This window comes from Lynx canadensis, chromosome A1 (genome assembly GCF_007474595.2).
Source record: "Lynx canadensis isolate LIC74 chromosome A1, mLynCan4.pri.v2, whole genome shotgun sequence".
Lineage (NCBI taxonomy): Eukaryota > Metazoa > Chordata > Mammalia > Carnivora > Felidae > Lynx > Lynx canadensis.
In genome coordinates, this window is record NC_044303.2 from 162,060,080 (window position 1) to 162,082,537 (window position 22,458).

At 36.6% G+C, this 22,458-nt stretch overlaps 1 protein-coding gene and 1 long non-coding RNA gene across 3 annotated transcripts in view; one reads left to right on the forward strand and one right to left on the reverse strand.

Annotated features, from left to right (window-relative positions):
* LOC115520867 overlaps positions 1–8,873 on the reverse strand; it is an 89,730-nt gene extending 80,857 nt beyond the window's left edge. The window contains exon 1 of the long non-coding RNA XR_004343848.1: positions 8,790–8,873. This is a non-coding gene — a long non-coding RNA (uncharacterized LOC115520867). The remainder of the gene's footprint in view (positions 1–8,789) is intronic.
* A 101-nt stretch (positions 8,874–8,974) lies between these two features.
* The window catches only part of FAM174A (family with sequence similarity 174 member A), a 37,693-nt gene continuing 24,209 nt past the window's right edge, over positions 8,975–22,458 (forward strand). The window contains exon 1 of one of the 2 annotated variants that reach the window (XM_030325596.1): positions 8,975–9,549. In XM_030325596.1, coding sequence (XP_030181456.1) covers positions 9,110–9,549 — 440 coding nt within the window. In that variant the 5' untranslated portion in view covers positions 8,975–9,109. The remainder of the gene's footprint in view (positions 9,550–22,458) is intronic. The other variant, XM_030325590.1, reaches the window with a different exon arrangement.

The window sequence follows — 22,458 nt, forward strand, 5'->3', positions numbered from 1 at the left end:
CACTGGCATTCTTCTCAGAGCTAGAACAAACAGTCCTAAAATTTGTATGGAACCACAAAACATCCCAAACAGTCTAATGTTGAAAAAGAAAACCAGGGGCGCCTGGGTGGCACAGTCGGTTAAGCGTTCGACTTCAGCCAGGTCACGATCTCGCGGTCCGTGAGTTCGAGCCCCGCGTCAGGCTCTGGGCTGATGGCTCGGAGCCTGGAGCCTGTTTCCGATTCTGTGTCTCCCTCTCTCTCTGCCCCTCCCCTGTTCATGCTTTGTCTCTCTCTGTCCCAAAAATAAATAAACGTTGAAAAAAAAAGAAAAGAAAAAGAAAAAGAAAAAGAAAACCAAAGCTGGAGGCATCACAATTCCGGACTTTAACCTGTACTACAATGCTGTAATCATCAAGACAGTATGGTATTGGCAATAAAAAAAAACAAACTAACTAACAACACAGACCAATGGAATAGAATAGAGAAGCCAGAAATGGACCCTCAAATGTATGGCCAACTAATCTTTAACAAAGCAGGAAAAAGTATCCAGTGGAAAAAAACAAAAAAAACAAAACAAAAGTTTCTTTAGCAAATGGTGCTGGGAGAAATGGACAGCAACCTGCAGAAGAATGAAATTAGACCACTTTCTTATACCATACACAAAAATAAACTCAAAAGGGATGAAAGACCTAAATGTGAGACAGGAAACCATCAAAGCCCTAGAGGAGATTACAGGCAACAACCTCTTTGACCTCAGCTGCAGCAATTTCTTACCTGACACGTCTCCGAAGGCAAGGGAAATAAAAAAAAACAAAACAAACAAACAAACAAACAAAAAAACTACTGGGACCTTATCACGATAAAAAGCTTCTGCACTGCAAAGTAAGCAATCAACAAAACTGCAAAGCAACCAACAAAATGGGAGGAGATATTTGCAAATGACATATCAGATAAAGAGTTAGTATCCAAAATCTATAAAGAATTTACCAAACTCAATGCCTGAAAAGCAAATAATCCAGTGAAGAAATGGGCAGAAGACATGAATAGACACCTTAGAAGACATCCACATGACTAAGAGACACATGAAAAGATTTAAAAAGATTAAAACAAAAATTTAAGATGGTGTGCTCTCTTTGGAGAATAGGCAAAGGGGAAGAGTATATCAGAATTGACACAATAAACACTAAAGTGAAAGGAAGTTCTAGAAATAAAATCTCTTATTCTCTCAGGTAGCCACTAACAAGTCATTTCCCTGGTATCTCTTCCCAGCTTTCAGTGGCATTATTTCTAAAATCAAATTTTGAACATGTTGGGGATGGAGGTTTGGGAGAATGAGAGTACCTTGAGGATGACAGATTCATGGACGCAAAGAAGAAATGGGGTTGCTTGGGGCTCACTGGTTATTCCCAAGCTTTTGAGACCCAAGATGACTAATACCCAAAGTCTGCTCTAGATTTACTCTCCATGTTAGTGTGAAAAAGGATTTTCAGCTTATCACAGGAATAGGAAATGTACATACACTATGTATATTTCTTAAACTAATGTATGTTTGTCTCTTAATAATTCAGTTTTTTTTTTAATTTTTTAATGTTTACTTACTTTTGAGAGACAGAGAGACAAAGTGTGAGCAGAGGAGGGGCAGTGAGAGAGGGAGACACAGAATCTGAAGCAGGCTCCAGACTCTGAGCTGTCAGCACAGAGCTAACGTGGGGTTCGAACTCACGAACCACAAGACCATGACCCGAACTGGCAGCCACTTAACCGACTGAGCCACCCTGGTGCCCCAATAACACAGTGTTTTTAAATGAACACTTAAAAATTGAAATCAGTTAATAATATACTTTTTCACTATTCCTTATATCTTTTTGTGATAAGCAATTTTCTTCATAGGTATTCTGATTTCATCTGAGTAGTCTAAAATCTAATTCTGAAATTCTCGTAATGTATCTACTACACACATTTGCCTTTACCTTGATGTTTAACACAATACCACTCTCTAGTGACTAGAAATAAATGTCTAATACCTGCTTTAATTTGAATTGGCCAAGAATCTGCAGTTTGTGTACACTTACCTCTCTATCACTTCAAAGTATAAATCTCCAGGTTTCTTTTCCAGAATGAGATTAAATTTCCCAGTCCTCACTACCAATCTTCAATAATACAGTATTCCTCAGAATGGCTTTTCATTACTATGTCAATTTACAAATGACATATCAGATAAAGGGTTAGTATCCAAAATCTATAAGGAACTTAGCAAACTCAACACCTGAAAAACAAATAAGCCAGTGAAGAAATGGGCAGAAGACATGGATAGACACTTTTCCAAAGAAGACATCCAAATGGCTAACAGACACATGAAAAGATGCTCAACATCCCTCATCATCAGCGACACACAAATCAAAACCACATTGAGATACCACCTCACACCAGTCAGTGGCTAAAATTAACAACTTGGGAAACAAGAGATGTTGGCAAGGATGTGGAAAAAGGGGGACGCTCTGCATTGTTGGTGGGAATACAAACTGGCGCAGCCCCTGGGGAAAACGGTGTGGAGGTTCCTCAAAAAATTAAAAAAAAAATTACCCTAAGACCCAGCAATAGCACTACTAGGAATTTATCCAAAGGATACAGGGGCACTGATTCATAGGGGCACATGTACCCCAATATTTATAGCAGCGTTATCAACAATAGCCAAATTGTGGAAAGAGCCCAAATGTCCATCAACTGATGAATGGATAAAGAAGATGTGGTTTATATGTACAATGTAATACTACTTGTTAATGAGAAAGAATGAAATCCTGCCATTTGCAGCAATGTGGATGGAACTGGAAGGTATTATGCCAAGTGAAGTAAGTCAGTCAGAGAAACAGGTATCATATGTTTTCACTCAGATGTGGAATTTGAGAAACTTAACAGAAGACCATAGGGGAAGGCAAGGGAAAATAAGTTACAAACAAAGAGGGAGGCAAACCTTAAGAGACAGAGTGTGAGCAGGGGAGGGGCAGAGAGAAAGGTAAACAGAAACTGAAGCAGGCCTCAGGCTCTGAGCTGTCAGCACAGAGCCCAACAGGGGGCTTGAACTCACAAGCCATGAGATCATGACCTGAGCCATCCAGGCACCCCTACAAGAGACTCTTAAATATAGAGAACAAACCGAGAGTTGATTGGGGTGAGGAGGTCGTGGGGAAAATGGCTGATAGGCATTGAAGAGGGAACTTGTTGGGATAAGCACTAGGTATTTTATGTAAGTGATGAATCACAGGAATCTACTTCCAAAGCCAAGAGCACCCTACATATACTGTATGTTAGCTAACTTGACAATAAATTATATATAAAAATAAATAAATGGAAAAAAAATCCCTCCCAAATGATAAAAAAAAAAAATCTTTAAACCCATTCTGTGCTATAAAAAACAAGCACTTAGCAGTTTTCTAAGCTTCAAATATTTTGAAATCCTAGCTTAACTTCAAGCTGTACTGAATCCAATAGGCATTCTTGTATGAATCTCATTTCGATAGGTTATCTTTCAATTTAAAAGTCTTTAGAAAAGAGAATTTTAGAAACATTAAAATCTCACTCATATAACACTGTCCCATTTGGAAGGAGTACATTTGTTAGTACATAATACAGACGAATTCTGCACAATTAGACATTCTTGTTTTACCTGTTTGGCAGAACTTTTTAAGGATAAATTTACACTAGACATATGGAATTCAGATACAATTAGGTAAAATTAAGATCATGAATTTTTGCAGTAACATTATTTTTATAGCAATGATTTTCTACCTTTACCATATGTGAGCTCACATTGTCATTATTTACTATTTTTCTTTATAAAGCCTGGCAGAGAAGTTAGATATGCCAATTTGTGTCCAATGAAAACCAGTAATGCAGTTGTGGTTAACTACTGTAGATTATATCATATGGAATAGTTTTGTGTTATTTACTCCCTATTGATGAAGAGATTTTTTAAAACGTATTTTGTTTACTGAAGGGTAATTATTTGCTGTAACCTAATATTTGTACACTTTTGACCCAATGTTATACAATGGCATCTGTATTTCAATTGCCTGAAAATATTTTTATTTTACCATGTATTTTAGAAGCTAATTTTATCACCTATTTAATTCAAGATTAATAGCCGTTTTATTTTTCTAGCAACTTAAAGATGTCATTACATTTGTCTCCTAGTCTACACTGTTTCTAATTAAATGTATGCCTTCATTTCTATCATTGTTTTTTGAATGTAATGCATCTTTTTTTATATATCTCCCTTCAAGATATTCTATTTTGGATTCTGATATTTGTGACTGTCTATAGGAGTCTGATATGCCTAAAGGTAGTTTTCTTTGTATTCTGATGTGATCCTCTTGGCACTGTAAGTAAACATTTTCTGCTCTCATTTTTCAAAAATGTTTATTGCCTCAGTATATTCTGATTTTTCTTTTGGAGCTCCAATGCACATATTAAATCGTATAATAGTGTCCCTTAAGATCATGAGGTTCTGTTCACTTTTCTTGAATCTTTATATCTCTGTTCCTGAGGCTATATTTTCTATGTTCCAAGTCCCTCTAAACTGGAGAGGTTGGAACTCCAAACTGCGTCCTCTAAGAATCATATTAGGCCTTGGTTTTAAGCTTTGTTAGAGTGGGCCTTTCTCTGGGTGTGGCCTTTATCATTCAGCAGTGACTCAGCTTGATTTCCATGTTGTTAGGAGTTATTAAGGTCTATTCAGTATGTCTGGGCCAAAATTTCAAGGTCCTCAGCACTCTAATGTCTTAACATCTCTGTTCTGCTCTCACCTCTGTAGCAGTCACTCTCCTATAAGCGTTGAGGGGCCATGCCTGTGGCTGTCCAGCCCAGCTCTCAGTAAGGTACTTATGGGGAATCCTCATATGAATGACATAACTCTACAGACTCCTTCTCTTAATCCCTGCCCCACAGATTCCAACCACTTCAAACTCTCATTCATCTCTGCCTCCTTAGATAAGAAAGACTTCCATATTCTGACTGAATTTCAGATCACTGCATTGGAGCTGGGAAATTTTCCCCAAACAGAGGTCCAGAGCAATGGTAGGCTCACTTTTTTCTTTCCTCTCAGGAACCATAGCCCATTAGTGTGGTAATTTTCTTTTAGACACTTAATTCTAACATTTATTCATGTTCCTACTTGGTTATGCTGTGCTTATCCCAATAGCACTGTTCCCTTATTCTTGAACTATTGTTCTTTAGTTGTCTGACATTCCAATTCTGCCTTTATACTCTAGGTTTCAGTAAATTCTCTTGGCCTCTTGGTTATGTAATCAGTTCATATTCTCTTTTCTGGACAATTGGATTCTGTTTACTTTTGGATTTCAGGATATAGACAATCCACTGATATGGAAGTTTCTGCCCCTTAAAAGGTAAGAAATTCCTTCAGTCAGATATGACTATGAATGACTATTACAGCTGAGCCATCCTCCCATCTTCCCTCATTTTAGTGGACAAGGAGATTCTAACACCAGGGAACACTTATGAGCCTTGCTCGCCATTACATTGAACTAATAATGAAATACCTATCAATATAAACTTTCTTTTTTTTCTTTGTTAGCATAAATACAATTTGGCTAGAGACTAGAAAACATCCATCTAAATATTAAAATTCCCAGATTCCTGAAAGCCAGAAGTGCCCATGTAACACATCTCTTTCCAATGAAATGCATGTCAAGGGCATAAGGTAGGACTTTGTGGTAACCAGTTGTTTTCGTTTAAAAAACCAGATGCACATGGCTCCTCATTTCTCATTATGCCTATTGTCTCCTTGAGAATTATGCCTATTGCCTTTCCAGTCACCCATTCTGCTTCGTGAAGTTCTGATCTTAGACTTGTGAAGGACATGACCCAGGAGGCCATGAGATCCCAGAATGAGAGGTGCCTGGAGTAAAAGTGAACTCAGTCTTTGGCCTGGAACCAAGCCTATACAAGGTCAGCTTAAATTAGTCAACCTCAGCTTCATCAAACATGTGCAAAATAAATGCCTATTTGCTGTATGCCACTGAGATCTTTTTGCTATTGGTTATGGAGCACTGATTCGAGACAAGCTGGTTGAGACTATAAGCTAGGGTCAAAAATTGGAAACTCTTAATTAGGAGAAGATAAAAATGTAAGAGGAAATAGCCCCCCTCTGCTGCTAGACTGCCCAGCCCTTTTTCACTCAAATGGATTTTCACCCAAATGATGATCCTGTGTTTCAGTTTCCTTAATTACGAAACAGGAATAATGATGGCTTTTTGTGAGGATTAAACACATAATAGCTTAACATTTGATAATATGAATTCTAGTACACAATAGATACTTAATTAGTACTCAGTATCATTATTCAATACCAGACTGTAGGCTTTAGACTTTACTCAGCAGGCCACTGTATTTTCATGGAAGACTATTGTCGGTCAGCTGAGGTATTCCTTGATAAATCAGAATAATGGCAACCTTTTCCCATTATACATATTAACTTAAGTAAGTTTATATAAATTCTTTGTTATAAGAATTTTTCTCACTTATATGTTTCTAAATCTCTATTGGTCAGCACAACTTGTTGACAAGCCAAATGAAAACAAGGAAATGAACATGTAGTTTTATTGTTAATAGTGATAATTCAGAAACACTAGTTATATAGTTTGGTATAATTATATAATGTTTTTTAAATAGACATGTGTGGCTCAAGTTGTCATTTTATACACAAGCAAAATATAGTACTTTCTCCCGGGAAACTTGCTCCTAGTTCCTGTGATGAAATTGAAAATATTTTTTTTCATTATGCTTTGGAAATAATAGTGTTCTTCCAAGAACACAATAATTTGTAGCTGGTTTGCAGTCCTCACTGTTGTTGAGGACTAAAAATCTCTGGGTAAAAATATACTTGGTGTTGTTATTTTAAAAGAGATCTGAGCTTGAAAGTTTACCCCAGCAGTAGTACATAAAGTTTAATTAAAGGTAAAAAGGGCTGGGACCCAAATAACCAACATAATAGCTCTAGCAATATAAAAAAATGATTCCCTGTCAGAAGCACAAAAAAGAATTAATGAAAAAGATGAGAGGGAAGTGGGTAAGATTTGACAACATCTGGATGCATGTGGCAAGGGAAAGGAAAAAGATCCTTAAACTTTAATGCAAATGAAAATCACTCTGAGAGCTTAGTAAAAATGCAGATGGTCCTTGTCCCCAATCCCAAGAATTCTAGCTCAGAATTTCTGGAATAGTGACCTAAACCTGCATTTTAAACATACTCCATTTCAGATTCTGATTCAGGTGGCTGAGAGTAATATCTGGAAAAAAATCAGAACATGACATACTCTAATCATTTAGAAACAATAATTTGACTCTGCTATTTAAATTATTTAGTACTTTGTATATTCCAGTTACTGGCAAAGACTGCTGCAGATGGTAAACCAATTGTAAAGGATGACTCCGATTTTATACTTGAGCATCTTGGAGAAGAATAATGCCATCAAATCAAAATAAAGTACACACTGGTAAAATGATATATTTTAAGGAAGGAAAGATGATACCTTTTTTTGGGGGGTGGGGGGGTTGATGTGTTGTATACTGGAGGTTTTTGAGAGGTGGTGGAGAGCATATAATACCAACACTCTTCTATATACGACTCTGATGAAAATTGTGAATCAAGGAAGATAGAAAATCCAAACAGCCATTTTATTACTGATAAGCGCCAGGTTGAAAGCTAAAATTAGGGTGTGTCACTAATGCTCTCCCTCACACTGCAACCCAGAATTAAGATGTCTAGTCCCTGTAATTTTACCAGGCAGGAGCAATTGCATTACTCTGTTACTTCCAAGTGGCTAAGATATTATCCTATCTACAAAACCTACAAAAGCCCTTTACAAAAGTTTTACCCTAGATTTGTACTTGTCATTTGTAACACTTCAGAATTCAGAATTAATGCAACTGCTCACTGTGTTATCTCTACTTGAACTTAAGTGCTATAAGAGCAAGGATCCAATCTTATTTGTCTATTGTCCGATACACATAATTTACCACAATGCTAATCAAGGAGTAGAATTTCTAATCAATTTGTTGAATAAGTAAGTTTTTTAAATAAGAACAAATATTCACTTTGGCTTGCGTTCCGGCCTCTTTTGTTTATAGTTATCTGCTCAAACCAACATTCTATATTACTGATGTCAAAGTTAAACAGATAAGGAAGATTTTACTCAAAATTATCGCACAACTCTATTCTAGTTCAAGTCCTCAGAAACAGCTGGAGATTTTAAAAGCTGAGGTAGGGTGCATCATAGAACACCTGTGTTTACTAATTGGTCTTCCCGGAGGGAAATGGTTATTTTTTCTCATAGTTTTGTGACAGAAGGTAGTTTTAGAACTTGGTCAAGGGGCCTGCCTGAGTTAGGCTCTCCTACCCTTCCACAGAACCTGGGACTTTTTAGGGTGACTGTCTTCTTTGTTGATCACATTTCAAAAAAGATGTTCCTTAAGAAATACAGCCTTTGGTTGTAAAACTGGCAAGAACTTTTAAAAGGATTTGTATCTCAGAAAGGCAGAGAATGAATTTACAATCACAAGTTTCTAAAGTAAATGCACTAAGGAAAGGGAGTCAGGGTCTTAGAGACAGTCGGAAACATGACCGTAATTTGTACCTGAGCTGAGGCAAAGTCAAGCTCGCTTGATCAATGATTAGCTGTGTTTCTGCAGTTTTGCACCAAGGACCTCAATTATGAGCTTCCAATTTCTCATGGTTTTCCCAAGCAGAGTTGCTGCACACTTTACACCATCCTTTCGTGTTTACTTTCTTACCTGTGACGAAACCGAAAGATTTGCCCTTGTCCTGACAAAGCGCGTGCGCAGACTACCAGGCGCGCCTGACGTCATTGGACGCGCCTGCCCCTACTTGTTAGCAACCTAAAGCGTCCGTAGTATCACTGGCTGCTGAGATGTACGAACTTCCGGTTTTCCTGGCCGCTGCTGCTGTTGCTGCCACTACCACCTGCCACGGCTGGGCCTCAGTTCCCGATTTGGTCACCTCTTCTTCGTTCTCCACTGCGCCCATGGTTCCTCTTGGAGCCAGGGCGGCGAGCCTGGCGGCTCCCGCGTGGTGAGAGGACGGTCCGGGGACGATGAAGGCCCCGCACTGCAACTGCTGCCTCAGTCCCCTCTTGATCTCCGCTTTCCTGCTTCTGCTACTGCTGCCAGGTTTGGGAGGGCCTTTGGCTGTGCTGCTGCAGGCGGCCGAGGCCGCGCCGGACCCCGGGCCTCCGGACCGCGGGCCGCGGACCCTGTCGCCCGTGCCTCCGGGTCCCGCCGTTGCCCAGTCCACGGGCCGCGCTCCCGCAGAAGCTAAAGGGCCGCGGGGCTCTGAGGGAGGCAATGGCAGCAGCCCCCGGGCAGGACTTGCGTCAGAAGACTCAGGAGGGAAGGCCGGGGAAGAAGACTCATTGGGTGGCAGCCTTGCTGTGAGCCCCAACCCCGGTGACAAGCCAATGACCCAGCGGGCCCTGACCGTGTTGATGGTGGTGAGCGGCGCGGTGCTGGTGTACTTCGTCGTCAGGACGGTCAGGTGAGGCAAAGCCTCAGTGAGCTTTCCCTGCAGGCCTAAGATGGGCTGCCTGGTGACCTAGCAAGGCAGATTTCTTTGACCTGGTGTTACTCCTCCCTGCCCCCATTATCAAGGGTGCCTGCCTGAGATCATGACGGTTGTCTTTAAAAGCCTATTTACTATAAGAAGTTAAACAACCAAATAGTTACTCGCTTTCATTTATAAATTATAAATTAATACCTCACCTCCAAATCTCTTTACCTTGTTCAAAGGGCATGCTTTCCTCTTAGGAACTAATCTTGTATTTGACCACACTATCTTGTAATACTTCTGTCTTTCTGCTTTATATATTGTTGCGTACTTTCATTTTGCCTATCAGAATTCAGACCTCTTAAGGGCAGGATTCCTATTTAGTAGCGTCTGTGAGTCCTAGAGTTCTTTGTACGGTACTGTTACTTACTAGAAAATCATTATTATTTGGAATAATAGTAGTAGTGCAGAAAAACCTTATGAATATTTTATCTCATAAAATTTAAGAGAAGAAAAGTTATTCCTTACCAGCATTTTCTTGTTATTGGTCTTTAATCTTCCCTTAAGTAATTTGCTTATACTATATGAAGTTTCCTGCATTCCACTGTTTTCGACCTGGAAAAGTAACAATTTTGTATGCTTCAATCTATGTCATATACCCCATTAGTCAGAAACAGCATTCATTTTGCATGGCACAAAGTATTTAAATGCACAATGTTATCAGTTGCATGGTAACATTTCCTTTCCTATGTGGCAAAGGAAAAAAAAAAGGCAAATATAGTCACTTTTAATATTGGAGCAATTATTTAATACCTAACAAAACTAAACATATCTGAATTTAAATATACCAAATTTTGAATTAGTAAGTGGATAAATTTGATATTTCACCCTCTGAAAAATCCTTTCTAAAATGAATTCATCTATAAATAATAGTTCTAAGTCATTCAAAAGTTTAAATTTACAAAATAAGTTTTTTGAGCCTATTCTTACTATAGAATGCTAGATTGTGGAGTTCTTTAAATATTAGATTTGGAACAGAAATGATGACTTAAATAACCCCTTAAATATGACAAAGATGACTCAGGAGAGTAAAGTGATTTATCTAGTGTCCCACGGGGTCTAAGGATAATCCAGGATTGTAAATTCCACTCTTTGTTTGAATTTTTTTCCCTCTTTTTTTTCCCCTTTAACAAGATGTCTAGGTCTGGCATATGATCAGACTTTTGATTAAGTAGACCAGGTCATTATGTTGTAAATTCCAGGTTATGAATAAAAGTAGATGATTGATTGCCACTTATTATTCTACTTAATGCCTTATAAAGTTGAAAAGGAATGATATCCAATTGGTGACATTTATTATGATAATAACCTTCATTTGATACATTCTTTTATTACTGATGTAAATTGTTTTATGGCATCAATCATAATATTTAAATATTCCATGTAATAAGATTGAGTTAGAACAAATCTGTAATAAGACTTACAACGCTGAAAATCTATAAGATGATTAAAGTGGCTTCGTTGGTTACTCCCTCTCTGAAGAGTTGACTTACAGAGCCAAGGCTTCACTATTTGAAGGATCCATCCAAGAAAAGTGCTGAGGAAGCACTAAGTAGTTTTTACCTCTTGTGGAGTTTTGGTGTAGTATTAAAAAACAAACTACGCACTAGTATCTAAGAAGGCTATTAAAATGCTCTTCCTTTTTCCAAGTTCATATCTATGTGAACAGCAATTTTCTTCATATATTTCAACCAAACGCTTTGGAAATGATTGCAGGAGAAAATATGAAAACCTGGCAGTTTATCTTTTTCTATGTAGTTCTGTTTGTTTAAGCCAGACATTGAAGGGATTTGGAAAAGTCTGTCAGTGTGACTTTTTCACTTTTTTGGTTTTCTTTTTGACAATATATTTTTCATAAAAAAGTTAACATGTAATGGATTTATTTTAAATGATATTTTAAAAGTTTCTTACATTTAATTAACATTAAATATTGATATGCATAGTTCACATAAATATAAATTCTTTGGAATCCTGAATAATTTTTAACAATGTAAAAGACCAAAACATTTGAGAACCACTGGTGTAAATCGCATTATCTGAGGTGGGTACTATTGGTTCACAAAGCCAGTGAATCCAGGTCCACTTTCTGTTAAAGTGGAAGTAAGTAAATATTCGTGAGGTGTTAAAGACATTACCACCAAACTGAGACTTTGTTTTTGATATAAAGATTAGAAGACTTTGATATAAAGATTGAAGCAGAAATTATTTTTCTCACTATCTGTTATTTAGTGCTATCTGTATAGTCCTATGAAAGTCCAGAGTACCCTGAGTATTATATTTCTTATACTTGTAAATTATGGGCCTGATGATAACTTTGGGATGATCCTTATGTTTTTATTTTGCTTCTATAATTTGCTTTTATAAATCTTATATATAATGTTTATTGCCATTGATTTTCTGTCTTCATTTCTATAATGCTCAGAAGAGTACAGACTTTTCGGTATGATTCTATCGGATAACTCACTAACATAGTGTATGTTAAAAGCCAAATTCTGAACTATAGCTTACGAAAACTGTGCTCTTTAACCAGCATCTAATATATTCATTCAGTTCAAGTCCTAAAATTAGCTGGCTACCTGATGTCCAAAGCTTGATTGTTGCTGACAGTGTTTGGGCAATGTTCAGAACTCATATATTTGCTTCCAGATTATGGGATGAAATTATTTATTTTGGTGAATTATTTATTTGGTGAATGCTCATTTTGCCTCCCCACTTTAAAAGTATTTGTCACAGCACACCAGTGCTAGTTTATTTGTGTCACGGGAAAGAATGGGTGAAAATCATTTCCCTAACTCTTATGTGGTAACATTTATGAGGAGAATATTTTATTTGTAAAATACTTGAACTCCATGAAATTTCCAAATTGTTTTGTTTTAATCTAACTCAGTTACAATGAATATGTAACTAGAAATAACATTAACTTGGAACCTGAAAATATTCCAAAGAACAATTAGATTATCTCAGTAGAAATTGGAAAATGTATACAAAGGAAAGAGTAGGCTTCCTAATATTAAAAATACCCAGTTTCTATGATAATAGGCTCCTTATCTGTCTTATCTTCTGCTATATCCTAAGTGCTAAATATTATGTACAACATATGATAGGCTTTGTATAAGTAGTTGTCTAATGGTTGAGCATTCTTATTTTTTTTTATATTGTTATAGATGGTGAAGATTTAGCAATTTAATGGTATTTGCTTCTTATTGATAGAATAAGGAGGAATGAACATCTCCATTAATACTTAGATTTCCTTTCTCTCTGTAGGACATTCTTGTCACAGTAAAATCTATAAAGCAAGAAAAAAAATTGTAGGGTCATTATTTTTTAGCATGTAGGTTGATTATTATAAACAATTATTATAAGCAATTTTGGTATAACTTTGTGAAGAATGGTCCTTGCCTTAAAAGCAGGAAATTATTTCTTTTTTCATGCCATGGCATTGATGCTTTTTCATTTTGTATTCAATATGGTATATTAGGAGACCAAGGCTTAGATTCCAATCCTGACCCTTTCTTCCTTTCTGATCTTTAGCAAGTCACATAACCTTTCCAGTGTAACATCTCCTCATTAAAAATGGGGAAAGAAAGGTACTTTATATAGTGGAGATGAGCATGAAATTTAGTATGCTGGCCTTTATTTAGGCAGTCAGTATTTATTCAGCTGCTCATAACTAGGCACTGGGGATCTGTTGTGAGCGAAATAGACATTTCTTCCTCCATGGCACTTATAGACTAGAGGAGCAGAGAGACACTAATCAAACAATTGTTATAATGAAGAACACACAGGATGCTATGAAAAAGTAATAAAAGGCAAGTGCTATTAATACGTAGTGTCTAGTAATTACACAATATTAATTTAATTTTAATTGTTCCTATACCAATAAGCTAAGACACAAAATTAGTTTTCTTTAACTTTACTTTCTAACTGAAACATTATTTTTTTAATTTAATTTTATTTTAATTTAATAATTATTTTATTTTATTTTATTTTTTAACATTATTTTAAACAATTTGTCCAAGGACACATGGTTGGGCCATGGCAAAACTGCATTGAAACCTAGCTCTGTCTGAACTTTTCCAACATGCCTAGTTACTATCCTGCTTCCTGTGATTACTTAAAGTAACCAATTTAAAGTGATACTGTACATAAGGATGGCTAGCTTATTTTCGAACAAAAAACAAGTGAATATTATATGCACAGTATCTTTCTGTTAAAACATAGTGAGTTTTGTGAATATTAAAAGTCAAATTTTATTTTTAAAAAGTGAGTTAACCTTGGCATTTATTGATTATTAATAAATAATTTAATATCCTATATTAAATAATTTAATATCCTACCTCAAATAATTTAATATCCTACCTCAATTCCCTGCTTCCCGTCCCTCCTCCAAAGGTTTTCTTGATTTGCTAGACACAGTCTGCGAGTAGTGTTATTTTACAGCAACTTCTATTAATCTAATCATACATACTTCTACCTCAATTCCTCCTGGAGCAATTCATTATTGAATTATGGATGTGGGATTGGTAATATCTTTTCCATCTGGTTACTTACAAGAAGCTTGTAAACTCATAAGACATCAATAGGAATCACTCATTTTAGGCAAAAATAGGGAATACTTTCACTAGTTAACATTTATATATTTTCTCACTGCCATTTATTTGGTAAATACTCTTGAGCACTTAAATTGTGTCCGTGGTGGGCCCTGTGGTGAGAATTAGCAGGGCTCAAGATGCAAGAAGTCTCTGCCTTTTTGGGACTCCATTCTATGTGTTTATGCATCCTTGGAAAGTGGAATTTTCTCAACATGTACAAATTGTCCTGGTTTGGCATCATTTGTTCAGCTAGGTAGTATATATTGAATGTTTTATACAAAGACTCAGAGCTTGGGAATATATTTAACAAGTATACATTCTTAAAGAATTGATATTCTTTGCACAGATGAAACTTAACCTTCCCAAAATGTTTAGCCGTACACTTAAAATACTGTAAAATGTTAATTTGGCTTTGAGATCAAATGCCAAAATGTCAAGGTGATTATTTATCAGTGATATACCAATCTCCTATGTCCAGGATCATTGAGAAATGAAATTGATGGAGAACTTAGAGAAACTCTATGAGAGCAGAGGCAATTTACTTATTTTTCATCCAGGACTAAGCATAGTATTTGCACCCAGATATTTAATAAATGGAATAGGTTTGACTAGACTAAGAAAATAAATATTTAGTTAGGGAAAATAGTCATTAGGTTTCTCAAAAGAAATAACATCCCTCCCTCCCTCGAAGAAATAAAGAAATGACATCTCTCATCTATCTCCTTATATATACTTTTCCTTTCCTGCTTCCTTCTAATATTAAAGAATTAGGTTACTGCTTGTATCACTTACTATTTTGGTTGAAATAGTAACCATAAAACATGGTTTCATGAAACAGCCCTGGCTAACTTAAACTAGAAGGGATTTATTATTTATTTATTTATTTATTTATTTATTTATTTATATCTCAAAAAGTCAAAGAGTAACTAAAGAATCAGGTTTTGGTAATAGGTAGGAACTAAAAGCAGCTTAGGAGATAAGAACCCAAAACAGAAGTTTCTTTCCACCCTACTGTATAGATATGCAGTGGTTTTCACTTTTTTTGTCCCTCAGCTCAGGGATTGAATTCCTTGGATGGAGAAAAAAATTTGGCCTATCTTTTAGCAGAGATGGTAGCAAGCCTAATATCTCACCAGACTATTATGGTAGAGATACTACCAATAAAGGAATATGAGTGCAAACAGGAAAAGGATGCAGTCACCAAAAACAACAGATGTTTACCTCCCTGATCCATCTTTGCTCTAGGTTTCAAGGAGGAATATAAATTATTCATACCCATCTTGCTAGATGTTTTTTAATCCAGCGGTTTAAATTTTTTTTAACAGTTATTTATTTTTGAGAGAGAGACAGAGTGTGAGTGGGGGTGGGGCAGAGAGAGGGAGATACAGAATCTGAAGCAGGCTCCAGGCTCTGAGCTGTCAGCACAGAGCCCAATGCAGGGCTCAAATTCACGAGCTGCAAGATCATGACCCGAGCAGAAGTCAGATGCTTAACCAACTGAACCACCCAGGCGCCCCTAATCCGTCAGTTTAAAGTGCCAGTTCTCATGCCTGGCTCAAAAAGTATATTGCAATTTTACCACCAGTCTGTAAAGTCACTACCTTCAAATTACTAAGTATTCTTTTTTTTCTTATTTTTTTTAATGTTTATTAACTTTTTGAGAGAGAGATACACAGAGCATGAGCAGGGGAGGAGCAGAGAGAGAGACAGAGACAGAGACAGAGACAGAATATGAAACAGGCTCCAGGCTCTGAGCTGTCAGCACAGAACCCGACAAGGGATTTGAACTCACGAACTGAACGGTGAGATCATGACCTAAGCCAAAGTCGGACCCCCAACTGACTGAACCACCCAGCGCTCCCCAAGTGTTCTTTATTCTACAAGGAGAGTCTTTATTCTGAACAGTTTGGCTGTATTGGTTATCATTTAGTTCTTGAGTAATTTTTCCTCTCCTGACTTCTGTTCCATTATGCTATCATGATCCCATTTCAGTGTAGCCTGATGGGAAGTCAGATTCCCTGAATTCTTATAGTAGCTTTTTATGAGAATACACTTGGTGTATATCCTTGGGTGAGTTAAATGGCAACCCTAAGGTTTAGCTTAGGTGTTGCAAAATAGAGAAAATGATAGTATTTACCAGAAAGGATTGTGTGAAGAATCTCTACAAAACACTTAGCACAGTTCCTGGGGCATGATAACTGCTTAATGAATTTTAATAGCGATAACTATTATTTTTCTTCTTTCATTACTCTTTTCTGATCTCTTCCACTTGTCTTTTCTGTTTTCACCTGTAATAATCTTGGCTTTAGGGAATGATTTTAAAACTATTTCTTTCCTCTGTTTTTGTTTTTTACATGTGATAACAGGATTTTCTGTATTTAGGCAGTGTTCATCAGGTATGCAGTTCTGGGAGGCAAAAGCAATGAGGTTAATTTGTTGGGGGTATCTGGGCCAGGGCAATGCTTCCCAACCTTTTCCATGTCATGCCGTACTTAGAAATTAATATCCATGTGGGGTAAATGCTTGAGACTATTTACTCTGATCTCTGTCCACCTTGAACCCTGATAGCAACCCAAGGGCTGAGGGTATTTTTGTTTTGGCACATCAGTAAACCATTTTCATATGTGGCACAGTGGTTGGGGAGTATTTGTAAAATAGTGATGTATGTGACTATGCGAAGACGTGGTTGGACAAGTTATTGTATGGGCCACGTTTAATTCCAGTCAAATCATTTCATGATTAAGTTTGAGTGACTATTATGTCACTTCATAAACTGTTCTGGGCATTGGATCTTAAAGGATAAGTAAGATGATATTGTTTCTCAAGGAGCTTAACATCTAGGGTAAAGTAGATGCTTTTTGTGATAACACATTGAACTTTTAGGAATATGTTGCAAGAGATCAAGCTAATTGGTGGGGCTGCTTGGAAATCTCATTCCCATAGACAAAACTATTTGGACAGTCACTTAATACAGCAAAAAATATTAAATTTGAATAGAAGGCTTGTTATTCCTAATCAACATGAATGATCTAAAAACTTTCCCTATAACTGAATCTACTTTTCAGTCGGCCTTTTCTCCTGGGATATGTTTTGGTCACTCTTAACAATCTCGGCTATGCTGTCAGGGAGAAGTATTGAATAGAAGAGAGAGAGGAGTATTCATTTAAGAATGTAGTGTTGAAATATATTTAGATATTAGTAATACGAAAAGAGCTAGTAGAAAAAGAAATATTGAAGTTAAAGGTAAGGAAGGTCCTTCAGAAATCATGGAGAGAAAGAATCTGAATAAAACCAATGTGTAGGAATAGCGTGGGTGAGAAGGGAGACATAACCTCCATTGAAATGTCCCTATTTTCACACCTTTCATTTCCTCCTCTGGTTGTTGAAGTCTGGTTTTACTTCTACCATTCTAAAAGTGCCCTTGCAGGGGATAATTAATAACCTTTTCACATCAGTTCATGGACACTTTTCCTGTCTTTCCTGTAGCACTCAATATTTTATCTCTTACTTCATCTTCTGATTTTCTTAACTCTTTCAATATTTGTTGTCTATGTTATCCATGAACTTATTTCTCCAAGGACTCTTCTTCCTGCTCTTAGAATTCTTTTACACCTCTAATCTGAAGAACAGTCCATATCTTATTCATATTTATTCCCTGAAGACCCCACCCAGTTCCTGGAAGACAAAGACTTTATTAAATGTTTGTGGAAGAGAATGACTTTCACCTCTTTTATATTTGGGAATTTTCTAGGTCCTTTCCTTAACTCTGCAGTTTGACTGCCCATGTGTTCTGAGTGATCCATCAAAAATTCACTTCTTTAAATACCACCTCTAAGTTATTAACTGCCTCTGAGTTTCCATCATGTATAACCACCCAACTTTTACTGGATGTATGATTCAAACTCATAAAGTTGAAACTTGTAACCATCATTTTTGTCCCCAAACTTTTCCCTCACTGTTCTCTAAAGGTAAATGGTATCACCATATACATAGTTTCTTGAACTAGAAACCTGAGCCATGCCAAGTCTCCCTTTTGTTTACCTTCTACATCCACTCATAGAGTTTCATTTTCTAAATAGCTCTTGACTACATTACCACTTGGCCAGCTTCACTAATATCACGTTCCTTTAGGCTCATATCATTTGACTACTGGTGGTACTATTCTAACTTGTCTCTTCACTCCCAAGTATATCTGTCTTTCAACCTACATTCTAAACAGCTAGCATTCCTTTTGAAGTGTAGATCCTTATAATTAATATATAATATAATATATTATATTATATAATATATAATAAACTTATATAATATAAAAGTGTAGTGCTTGTAATTTGTGCTTTATGGCTGTGCAATATGGTAGCCAACTACATGTGGCTTTAAAAACTTGAGTATATTAGAATTAAATTCTATTTGTTAGATGCAGTAGCCACATTTCACAGATCAATAATCACATGAGTGTATTGGCTACCATATTGGACTGCACAGTATAGGATATTTCCATCATTGCAGAAAGTTCTGTTGGGCATTGTTATTCTATGGCATCTGATGGGATAAGGTTCATATTCCTTAGCTTAGCATGTAAGGTCCTCCCCAATCTTTTTTTCATCATTTTCCATGTATATCTTGTGTTCTAGTCTCAAATGGGCCATATTTTTATGGAAATGTATTTTTCAAACAAAGAGATTGCATGCATTCTTTGTTTTATCTAACATTTCTTTTAAGATGGAAATAAAACATCAACTGTATCAAAAACCCTTTGTGGTGCCAGACCCCTTTGTTGTCTTAGCTCATTCAGGGTGCTATCACAAAGGTACTACAGACCATGTGGCTTATAAACAACAGACATTTATTTCTCACAATTCTTGGTGCTGGGAGTCCAGCATCATGGTACTGACATTTTTGGTATCTGGCTAAAGCTTAGTTTTTGATTCATAAACAGTGTCTCCTAGCTGATTTTATTCTTTTAATTTTTTTAAATGTTTATTTGTTTTTGAGAGACAAAGAGAGACAGAGCATGAGTGGGGGAGTGGCAGAGAGAGAAGGAGACACGGAATCCGAAGCAGGCTCCAGACTCTGAGCTGTCAACACAGAACCCAACACAGGGCTCGAACTCACAAACTGTAAGATCATGACCTGAGCCAAAGTCAGATGCTTAACTGACTCAGCCACCCAGGTGCCCCACTTCACATATTTTCTGTACTTGAAGAGCTGTGGACTCAGCATCTGTGGCTGTGCAGAAAAGTCAATTGGGGCCCTTTAAAATACATAAATATTTGTATATATTTATTCAAGATAATATTCATTACATATGTCTAAGATAAATGCAGTAATCAGGATGAGTTGTATAAGTGTAACTGGGAGATGCCTTTTCTGGTAACTAAGAAAGTTTGGATTTGGGACAAACAGGAGAAACTGAATTGAGAAGCATCTTGTTAGTTACGATGGAATTTTTCTGAAAATAAAATAATCAACAAATAGAATTATGAAACTTTAGTGCTAATATTCAGATGGTATATTCCAGTATACTCCTCCAGTATATTTGGACCAATTGTTACAGCCATTGTCTGTCTTGATTAGTTGATTCTACGTCTTGCAGTTGTTAAATAGCTGAATATCTAGAATACAACCTCTGCTTTTCCTTCTCTTCAGAGTTTGAGTTGTTTTGTCCATTGCCCTTGTTGGTATTTATCTTCTATATTACAGCATTTGCCTTTAACTTTATTTTTGATACTGTCAAATGTATGTTTTTAATTTACTTTAATTTGTCTTTTCTCAAATATGAGAAAGACAATAAAAAGTTAAAGTTGGGTTGCAAGGTATGTCTTGATAAGTTGCATTGCTCAGTATGATGTAAAACATAGCATGAAAAATACCTCAATCATAAATTTGGAATCTTATAGTAATTAAAATCATTTTCCTAAGAAATCATTTAGGTTTTTCCAGGGCGCCTGGGTGGCTCAGTCAGTTAAATGACTGACTCTTGATTTTGGCTCAGGTCACGATCTCATGGTTCGTGAATTTGAGTCCCATGTTCGGCTCTGTACTGGCAGCGTGGAGCCTGCTTGGGATTCTCTCTCTCTCTGTCTCTCTCTCTCTCTCTCTCCTACTCTCTCTACCCCTCCCCTGCTTGTGTTCCTCTCTCTCTCAAAATAAATAAAATATTTTAAAATAAATCATTTAGGTTTTTCCTAGTTATTTTCCAGAGATATTTACTGTTAATTTCTTTCATATTATTTTTTTTTTCTATACCAATAAATAGGCATAGACTTGGCAATTCTCAGAATAACATGAAGATACTGAGTCTACTTAAGAGATAATGTTATTCCTTTGAGGTGGCCAAACCGTGTTATGTTTTTCTAAAGTAAAAATGCACTGTGGCTTGTCTCTAGTTTATATTATAATTTTATTTATTCACTGATTTTCTCCGTAATAAGACAAAAGGTGAAAAATAAACTTTTGTACTGGCTAACGTACATACATACAAATGTGTACATGTGTACTATTCCATGTAGGCTCCTACTCCTCTTTTATACTCAAGCCTGTAAATATCAATTCATGTTAGCAATACTATATTTTGAATAATTATAATCCTATGTTATCAATTATATCCTTTTTCTTTTCATTAGGCATATTAGACATATAGTTCATATTAGTTCATGTATGTTTATGCAGAACTTCCATAGAAATTTTTTTAATTTTTTTTTTTTTTTAATTTGAGAGAGTGCACGAGCACATATGAGCTGTGGGAAGGGGCAGAAAGGGGGGAGAGAGAGAATCCCAAGCAGGCTTCATGCTGTCAATGCAAAGCCCCACATGGGGCTCCATCTCATGAACCATGGGATCATGACTTGAGCTGAAATCAAGAGCTGGATTCTTAACCGACTGAGCCACCCAGACACCACTATAAAGTTTTTTTTAAAATCAACATTATGTTACTTTATCCTCACCTCTTATGTAGATGATTTTACAGATATTGGAATGCATTTGAGAGTCTGAATATTTTAATCAGGGTACCATAGCTTATGCTGAGATAATAAACAGTCTCAGTTCCAATGACTTAATGCAATAAAAGTTTATTTCTCCCTTATGAAAATGCAGCTGCAGGCCTGGGCTCTCCTCCAGGACAGTTGTCCTCTGCATAGCAACTCAGCAGTTTGGCTGACTTTGATCTTAGGGTTTTGCCCTTTCAACCTAAGCCCGCTACAGTGTCAGACCTTGGTAAAAGAGACTAAAGAATGCCCAGGGGCTTTGATTGCCTCTGCCTGGAAAGTAGCCTAACTGAATGATGAGCTGGGAAGTGACAAAGTGAGAGAGACTGTGTGTGTGTGTTCCAGATTTGGTGAGCCCTAGTATTGTCTGCCATATAAAGTGATATATCAAAGGTCATTGAGCTGCAAAGTATCCAAGTTCCTGCAGAATCCAGAGTTTGAATTCTATTTTTGGTGTTCCTTCTATATTGCACAGCAGTTTTTGAAGTGATTGATTGATCACTTTTTCATTGGGATGAATTTGTATTTTACAGAACAGGAAAACAAATTCTTAATGATACTGAAAATAATAAACAATTAAATAACGCTTTTGCAGTTAGCTTAGTCTGTACTATTTCCCTATGTTTTCTTACCCATAGGATACATTATAGTGGATGCACATTGATCCCCACTGGAAAATTATCCTCTTTTTTTTTTTTTTTAAACTATACTAACTCTTGAGAAAGAGTTAATCTCCATCGCAGCTTCAAATTGCCTCATGTTCATTTTTGCCCATAGTTGCATGTGTTTTCTTCTACATTGACTCCCTAAAGAGTATTCTGATTGGCTTATCTTTATGGGCTAGGCCACATCATGGGCCACAATCCCTTCTAGAGATTGACTGATAGCCCTTGAAAAAAAGTATCTATCCCAGGATGGTTTTAGTTATGGCTGAGAGTAGGGGACTTTTGCACAGTAGAATATACCATTAACTGTTGTTACTCGTTCAAAAAAGCTTGTAGGCAAAGTAATTTTTCTTAGGATAGGGACAGCAGACATGACAGGTCTCATGATAGCAGGCCTTGTTCTAATATTAGAGCTCCATCTTTTTTAGTGGTAGAGACTGGCTATACTTCCACTGAAACCTAGCACTCTGAGGAGTCCAATTTAAGAACTGTTGTGTTCATGAATTTGGGCTGCTCAGTCTCTGAAGAGAGAAAAAACTGAAAAGGTTTGGATGATCTAGATGGAGCTGAGACTACTGAATTACTGGAAAAACAAGG